Source organism: Belonocnema kinseyi, chromosome 2, assembly GCF_010883055.1.
Source record: "Belonocnema kinseyi isolate 2016_QV_RU_SX_M_011 chromosome 2, B_treatae_v1, whole genome shotgun sequence".
Classification (NCBI taxonomy): Eukaryota; Metazoa; Arthropoda; class Insecta; order Hymenoptera; family Cynipidae; genus Belonocnema; species Belonocnema kinseyi.
Window position 1 is genome coordinate 16,506,001 of NC_046658.1, and position 9,652 is coordinate 16,515,652.

The following is a 9,652-nucleotide window of genomic DNA, read 5'->3' on the forward strand; positions in this document are numbered from 1 at the left end:
TGATAGTGAAGATAGTTCGGCAGAAGAAGAAAGAACTGATGAGCAATCTGAAAAAAAGGAGTGACGTCAACAATGCACGAATAACTACAGAGGATTTGCGCGAATCATTTTCTCGATTTAACGAACCATTACAAACTCACAAAGATTGGGTAGAAAAGAGGAAATTGAAGAAAATGAAAGACCTTGTTATGGAATCACTGATGTATCGGAAGGAGAAACCGATTCAGAGTTCCTTAAAGCATTTGAGGAAATGGAGTCAGAAAGTGAAACTGAACTGGCTCGAAAAATAGAATCATTAATACACTGGATCAATAATGAATGTAAACAACTCGAAATGAGAAATTCCAATCACAAAAAATTAAACGAGACCAGTGATAGCTCAGACTCACACGCGGAAGAATTTACTTCCTTAGAGCAAGCATAGCCTGAAAAGAAGGAACGCAAGGGCGTTACCTTCGCACTTTCGCCAAACTCTCCTGCAACCTAGGACGTACTAGCAACTATCCATCCCTCGGGATTTGGTTTACCACAAGTCCTATCAACACCTTTCGCACAATCTAGAAGTAATTCAGACACCCCAAAAAGTCAAATGAAATCAAACGAAAAATATCAACCTCGACGCGTAGCAATGAAAACACAAAAGCACACTTCAACCACCGCAGAAGCAGTAGTATTACCAGAGCTGACTATACTCATACATCTGTAACTAGCATACAGCCTGAATTGCCAGAAATGTACACTCTACCCGCCAAAAAACGTGTTCCGCCTCGGATAACAAGCTGCAGGGAAAATTCAACTTATATAAGAGGGAATTATGTACATTTTCTTTCAATCGGTTGTGAATTCAACAACCTTATAGGACGGCTGTTGATAGATATAGGAGCCATTGACCCTCAAGAAATCAAAGAAAAACGTCCGGAACTAGGTCAATTTATAATAACTCCTAGAGATCACTATAAAATTTACACAGTAATTATAAAACATAACCACTTTGATCAGATTTCAGAAGAAAAATTAAGGATCGGATTACATAACTTATACCTAGTCTTGGTACGAGAATATATTAAATCTTTCAGAATTTCAATTCAAGGAGATTTGACAGAAGAATTGCCAAAAGGTAAAATTATAGATCTAATAACAAGCACTTTTGACAACATTGATATTGAAATTGTAATTTGTTATGGCTGTGTAATCATACCTCCAGAAGAATATCGCGAACAAATAATAATCGAAAATCACCAAAGTAAAATTGGAAACCACAAGGGAGTCAATAAAACATAAAGAAGAATACGTGAGAAATTCATGTGGCCAGGAATAAAAGAGCAAGTCACCGAATTTGTACGGGTATGCGGAACTTGCCAAGAACAAAAAATCATCAGAACAAAAACTCTCGAGCCTATGATAATAACAGACACACTACTAGACACATTTGACAAGGTATCTCCCGATACTGTGGGCCCATTACCCATCACCCCAGATGAAAATCGACATATCCTCACTATGCAAGACAACTTATCAAAATATTGCATCGCTGTGGCGATACCGGATATAACTGCAACAACAATAGCTCATGCGCTAACCAAAAACATATTTTCCCAATATGGAGCACCAAAAGCCATATTAACAGATCGAGGCAGTGCTTTTATAAGCACTCTACTGAGAAAATTATCTAAAATATTTGGAATCAGACAAATAACCACTTCCGGATACAGCCCGCAATCGAACGGTTCTTTAGAGATAAGTCACGCAGTATTAGTTGATTACATAAGAACTTATTTCGATAATTATGATGATTGGGACAAATTATTACCATTTGCTGTTTTCCTACAAAACTTAAATTCATGAAGCAACAAAATTCACACCTTTTGAATTAATTTTCGGAAAAACTGCGCGAACACCTACTTCATTTTCCACCTATGAGAGGCTGGAAACCTACTGGTCATATTTAAAAGAGTTAATAACTAGATTAACAGAAATCAAAATTATCGCTGCAAATAATTTGATTCAAGCAAAACAGAAGTCAAAGCGATCATACGATCGAAAAGTAAAACCTTTCACTGGAAAAGTAGAAGACTGTGTATACGTAAAAAGAGAAACAAAATATAAAAAAAGTAGACAGCAAGAGTCACGGTCCCTATAAAATAATAGACTTATTAGACAAACACACCGCGATCCTAGAAACCCTAGACGGAAAACGTTTCCAGAAACATGTTGATAAATTAAGGGTTGCTTACGAGTTACCATGACTAATCTATCATTAATAATATAACCATTTCCTTTACAGTATGGCTGAGTTAATCATTTTCACAAAGCTTCACAAGGGCCTTCACCATCAAGCCCAAGGGAGAAGTGGAAAATTTAAACTTTGCCAATGGGCCCTTAGAAGAATTGGCCGCAGAATACGATTTTGCAAAACCTACTTTTAGTGTACACCGATTTGAAGGATCCCCTCATGATAGAATATTTTACGTAAAATGTATATTAGAGGATACTAATCGCGGAAACCTATTTGTTAAAATTAGCGACAGAAAACGAAGCATTCGTTCAGCTGAACATTCCGCAGCTAAAAAGATTCTTAAAGAATTAGAAGGGATTTATTTCTTTTCAGAAGAGAATAACACCGAAAATAAAATTGAAGATACTTACGTAATTTGCTTAGACAATGATACAAAAATATTAATCAAAACTATATAAATGAGAAAATGCTTGCGAATATTGTTATTCAAGAAGACACACGATGATACTGACCATAACTCATGTAGTAACACCAACATAGTTATCACAATACCATCACACAAAAATTCAACCACATATTCATGATTAAGCACAAACTATCTTCCACCCCACCGAAAATATTTCATTATCTGGGCGATATTTGAAAATGAATCATTAGACAGGGTATTACTACATTCAAACAGTTTGCAATAAACAAGGCTATAATTGATTTAACACAACACAGTTACCTCTTGAGTTTATCAAGGGAATTTTCATATGGGACGATGGTGATTTTAAGAAGGGAGGACTGTTACATCCCAAAATTTAGAAATTTTATGTAACCCTTAAAACTAAGCATAATCTACCTTATCATACATGGCGCAGGATAAGCCCACCACTTTTGAACTAGCTTACCACTGATCTTTTCACACCTCTAACCCATATATGATAACCGACTACGGTCGATAAGAAAGAAAACAGAAGGTACTTAAAAGATTTACCATGGAGAGGTAACCACTCAGAGAATAGCGATGTGCGGTCATTGAGAATCTGTAATGCTAAACTCACTCGTTATAAAATAATTATAGATCGTTAAACATACGAATGTATTTATACTTTCAACAAATTAAAACAATAAAAAAATCAAGTGAAAATCATGTAAAGTATGAATACACGCGTGTGTTTAAATTAATTAATCACTATTATATTTGCATAGACTCGTTCATTATAACTAGTGGCCCACTTAGTGGAATAAGAGGTATATGGTTAGATACACTGTTACTAAAAGTGTGTATGGGTTACACCAACAACCACTTCGCATTCCTGAAAAAGAGCAAGGTTGAGATGCGAGACAACCGACCATCGTGACCCGCAGACTCTATTAGTCATCACATACGATAGCGTGGTTCGCGCGTATCAAATAACATATGAATAAATTTAAAGCAAATGTAAGCGAACACCGAAAGTCTCAATAGACAAGATACTAAAAATCTCTACTCAAGAACATTGTAACTTAATACTAATAATTATTTGAAATCTAATTTTAAGAAGTACGTGACTCGTTGACGAAGTGACTAAACATGAACTGTACGTGACCCGTTGACAAAGTGACCAAACATAAACTGTGCGTGACCTATTCAAATCTCAAGCGTATAAAAGCCCCTATGCTACCTCTAATAGTCTTCTTTAGTTCGTGGCAGTCACACTGTCAACTTGATATGTATGAACCGCTTGGAAAAAGTCGCGATCCAATCGATAAACGTGAAATATTCCTTAACGAAGAGCCACAGTGTGTAAAGTCGCGTACTTGTATTTTCCATCGTGAAATAGTACGAAGTGCAAAGTGTAAACTAAGTCCCTTCGGCCCACAGTCGTCGTATACGTTGATTTCCGAATAGTTCGTGAGCATCAACTAAAAACACCCGGTACAATTCCGTCGCTATTCTACAAATCATCGGGCATATCATCGACACTACAAATCTGCTCTTGCCCTTTCAAGACTGAAAGGTAGAGTAAGTTTTATATTTCTTTTATTGTAAATTAATTTTATGTTCTTATATTATAATAAATGTACCAATAACTTGTGAAAATTGCCGTATTTTTCAGTTTTTAATAACACGCAATCCCCGTAGGATTGACGAGTGACAACGATCCCACATTAAACAATTAGTCAGGCTTTACCACCCTGACTTAATCAGGCCTTTAACCTCCCTTACCTATCCCAATAACATACTACCCTCGCCTGTTGCTCGATACGTAACAATTACTGCATTTGTACATTAAATTTGTTTATGATATAAACAATTATAATCAGAAGAGACATTTCTTTACATATTATTGTTTCGATTCCAATTTATTGCAACACAACTTGTAAAAACTTGTATTTCTGGAAAATCCTAGAAAAAAGGTTTTAAACAAATAATTTGTTGATAACAAATTTTCTTGTGTATTGTCTAATATTGGAATATCTTTAACTAAAATTTAAGTTTTTGAAACAGAGTTTCAGTTAGACTGTTTAATTAGATAGAATATTATTTTATAGGCCTAATACCAGTGGTTATTTGATGTTTGTATGACAAAGGTCTGTAATGTACGGTTGATAAGTAGAAGAACTACTACCAATTACGCCATCCATCAAGCACTTTCTCGTTAACTCCCCCCCTTTCACTCCCACAGCTTCGTCTCAAATTTCCATGCCCTCTTTCCTGCTCTAATACTTAACTTATCCCTTTGCGCTTCTCCTGTCACCATATATCCTGGCGTCCTCCAGTCTGCCCCTAGTGTTCACGTTATATACCTTTCTTGTAAACTCTCAATATCTTTGCTTTCTTTCCACCCCCATATCTCTGCTCTATAACCTAAAACCGGCTAAACCAGCGTATCGAATAACCACATTCTCCTTCTCCAATTTTTTAAAATTTCTCTTTCCTATTCCCCATATTTGTTTTATTACCCCTGCTGATTTTTGTATCCTTTCTCTCATATGAGCTCTATGGTCTCCATTCGTTTGAAAGATATATCCCAAATATTTAAACTAAGTATTTAAAGTATTAAAAGTATTATTAAATCTAAGTATTTCTCTAATCCTGTAATTAGGCCCGCCATTCCTTCTTCATCCTCTGCCATCAACACTATGTCGTCTACGTATGCCAGTGTATATATCTTTTCTGATAATCTCTTTATTATTCCCTCCCTTATCCCCTTTTTGCACCATAACTTTGTCTATTTCGCCTCGGCCTCCGACAAAACTGTTACATATACTTTATACAGTGTTGGCATCAAGGTCACACCCCTATAATCTTTAACCTTCTCTCATTTCCCTTTCTTCACTGTTGGCATCACTACTCCTTCCTTCCATAAGTCTGGCAACCACTCTCCTACCCATACTCGATTACACATTATCCATGCCCATTCCTTTAGTTCCGTCCCTCCATATTTCCATACTTCATTTGGAATCTCATCTATATCAGGTGCCTTTCCATCCTTCATTATTCCTAAAACCTTAATTTTTGCTTCCCTTGTTATGTCCTCTTCCTCATCTCTTTCTCTACCATATTTTTCTCCCTTTCTAACTTTTCTCTCTACGTCTCCTAGCAAATCCAAGAAATATTTCTTCCATTTTACCATTTCAATATCTTGGTTTACTCTTTTTCTTCTCTTTCGTTCCCCATTTACTAACTTCCGTACCTCTTCTACCGTCCTACCCTTCTCCACCTCTTTCTTAAACATTTTATTCTCTTCCTGTTCCTTTTGATTACACAACTCAGTATACTCTTTCTTTTTTTCCCTATATTTTTCCCCATTACTTTTTTCTTTTCTCCACTTTCCTAATTCCTTTCTGACCTCTTTTTTCTATTTACAGTCCTCATCCCATGCACTTCTATTCCCCCTTTACTAACTTCGTTTTTGTTTATGTACCCTAATCTTCTTATTATTTCTCCTATCATTTTTTCCATCGCCTCGTCCACGTTTCCCTCTCCCATTTGGCTATTTCTGACATTTTCTCTAAACTGTTCTTTTCCTTCCATTCATCAATCCCCTTTTCCTACACTTTTTACGTTTGCTCCCCTTTTCTTTATATTTCTATTGCTTTTTGACCCTCTAATGGCACTATTAAGGAAAAGTGAACCGAATCAATATAATCACCTACCTTTAGTTTCTTGACCTTCTTTCTAACCTCATCATCCACTATCACATAATCATTTATCGTTCCCCTTTCACCTACTAAGCGTGTATATTCTCCTTTCTCATCTCCCTCTATATTTTCGCTTAAGATAAACCATCCTAACTCCTCCAAGCTCTTTAAAAACTTTTCTCTCTCCCTATTTAGTACATATTATCAGCCTAATCTCTTCTTTATTTTCTTCAATTATTTCTTTCATCTCCTCAGCTTTCTCCTGCATATCACCGTTCACATAAACCCCCACTAACTTCCACTTTTCTCCTCCCATTTTTACCTCTTCTACTATTAATTATTCTTTTTGTTCTTTCCTCTCCTTCTTATCTTTCCCTGTTATACATTCGTTTCTTACTTCCATCACCATTTCTCCCATTGCTTTGCCCTTTTTATTCTTCCTCTTTGCACTTTGAACTTGCCATTTGTAACCTCTTGGTAACCTTCCCCTTACTCTTTCCCATCCCTTTTCATCTATCCAAGTCTCCATCATTGTTACTTTCTCTAATCCTGTTATATTCCAATAACATATTTTGAATTCTTCCCTACTTTCGCTTCTCTTCTCCTTTTGCTTCTTACTATTTCTTATTTTCTTATCTCCCATTCCTTCCTCACCTAGATTTCGGACACTTCATTTCTTATTATCTCTTCCCTTTCTGTATCTCAATCCCACCATACTCCGTCTATCTGTATTCTCCCATACTTAACCCATGTCCTCTCTCCCATTTTTCTTTCCTCTTTAGCTATTTTTCTTAATTTATACTGCATCTTCTTCTTTTTTTATTAGGCTTTTCCTGCTTTTCTAATCTTTGCTCGAGACACTGCACCCTTTTTTCTAGTTTTTCCCTTACTTCCTCCCATTTCCTAATTTCTCTCTTGAGCTCGGCCATTTCTCGCGTTATTTCTTTCTTTATTTTCTCTCCCCACTTCTCCTACTTTTCCTCATTTATCCCCGTAACTTATACCATTATTTTTCGCACGTCACATATATATACATTTTTATTCTTTATTTTCTCTCTACAGTCAACTTTTTCTTCGTCTTGCCCCTCTTCTTTTCTCCCCGCTCCAATTTGTTCCTTTCCCGGTGGCGTTCTATACATTTTAGGATTTTTAAGGGTGGATCCTGTTGCTATTTTCTACGCACTACTTCCCCTCTCCGCCGTATCCCTTTTCCTATTACCAAATTTCTCAATTGATAAAAAAACTCTCTGACTTTAATCTCTGCCTTTCTACTGTTTTTTTGTATTTTCCCCTTTTTTCCTCACACTTTGGTCTACCAAATACTTCCTCGTCTGAGTTTCTGCTATCCATCAAAATAATTTAACTTGCGTAAACTCTTTCGCAACTGTACTACCCCACTCTGCTACCTGATCATCCGTGCTTCTCTCTACCTAACCTGCCCTGTCGCTGCTAGTTATCTGCACCGATTTCCATACCCTTCTTCACACGCCAAATAAACGAACCTTCCGGGCAATCCACAAACTGACTCAAACACTCAAAATATCTCTCAGTTTTTAAATTATATTATTTTTGTCACTCAAACTCTCACTCAGACACACTTCCTTCATACTCTGCCCATTAACTCACCTCAAATCTCGAAGAAATTTACCGAAATCAGCAACATATAATCACTGCTACCAAACACTTTCACGCGGGAAACGCAAGTCCGCATTATTTTGCTTAAGGTGTGGATTTTCATGTGTTTTTTGGAGTTTTGTAAAAGCTATAACTCTGGTAAATTTTGGTTTTATGAAAAAAGCCATTAGGGTAAATCGTTCGTCTGTTTGAATACTTTGAATGTTTGTACAGAAAATTTTGGAATTGAAAAAAAGTGGTCTCAAAAATTTTCCAAATACGCTCACTTTTCGAATTTTTATCCATAATGGCTGGCTAACGAACTTAACCTTTATTTTAGGATACTAAAAGAGTATACTAAAGGCCAATCCAATCTGTCAATTATGTCGAAAGTCATCGTGCTAAGGAACTAAGGGGCGATCCATATACCACGTGGACACTTTAGGGGGGAGGGGGGGGTATGGCAAAATTCCACGCTTGTCCACGAGGGGGACCGCGGGGGTCGGGCTAGAATACACGTGGATACACATTACCCTAAATCTGTGGAAAATATACTGAAATGAGACAAGGTATACTCTAGGTATACTCGAAATTTTATATTGTGCTTGTCAAAAATTCGAGTGACAAAACTTCATTTTAGTACTCTGGAAACCCACGTGGAATGATGGTTTGAATGCTAAAAACTAACAAGAAGTTTGACTGGCAGCTTCTCGGTGGTGCCAAAGTTGACTGGCAGACTGTCAAACATATCAAAAATTCAAGTGAAAAAACATCATTTTAGTACTCTTCTAGCACACGTGGAATGATTGTTTTAATGCTAAAAACTAACTATAAGTTTGACTGGTAGCTCCTGAGTGGTGTCAAAGTTGACTGGCAGACTGTCAAGTATAACAAAAATGAGAGAATAAAAATGAAAACAGTGATTTTAGTACTCCTGAAACGCATAGGGGACGATTCTTTAGGTGCTAAAAAGTAAGATAATAATTAATTGGCTGTTCCTCAGTGGTGTCAAATTTCACTGGCAGACTGTGTAGCATGTCGAAAATTCAAGTAAAAGAAAAATATTTTAGTACTCTTTAAACCCATTGAGGATGATTTTTTTGGTGCAAACAAGTAACAAAGAATTTGACTAGCAGCTCCTGAGTAATGCCAAAATTGACTGACATTTTAATCAGCAACCGAATGAAAGTTTTGTCCTTTTCATTCTATAAAATTTTTATCTATAGGACACATCTCTAAAACTAATGTGTATATAAAAAAAAGAAACTACGTAAATCTCACTTTTTACGTAAATTCACAGCTCGCAACAATGGGTCTCAAGAGTACTAAAATGATGTTTCTTCACTCTAATTTTCGGCATGCTTGACAGCCTGCCAGACAACTTTGGTACCTCCGAGAAGCTGCCAGTCAAATTTTCGGTTAGTGCTTACCTATAAAAAATCATCCACAATGGATTTCAAGAGTACTAAAATGACGTTTTTTCACTCGAATTTTTGACATCTGACGGTCCGCCAGTCAACTTTGGCACCACTCAGAAGCTGCCAGTCAAACTTATTGTCGCGAGCTCCCGGACATTTTGAAGACTAATAATATCTATATTTTCATAACATATGTCCACGTGGGCTAAGTACAGGGAGGGGAGGGGGTGTTTGTCAAATTCCACGGCTATTCACGAGGGGGGGGGGGGGG

The 9,652-nt window shown here is 36.7% G+C and overlaps 1 protein-coding gene across 1 annotated transcript in view; it reads right to left on the reverse strand.

Annotated features, from left to right (window-relative positions):
- Positions 1-483: 483 nt before the first annotated feature.
- LOC117182583 (eukaryotic translation initiation factor 5B-like) overlaps positions 484-9,652 on the reverse strand; it is a 60,951-nt gene continuing 51,782 nt past the window's right edge. The window contains exon 3 of the mRNA XM_033375672.1: positions 484-557. Within this exon, the coding sequence (XP_033231563.1) occupies positions 484-557 (74 nt within the window). The remainder of the gene's footprint in view (positions 558-9,652) is intronic.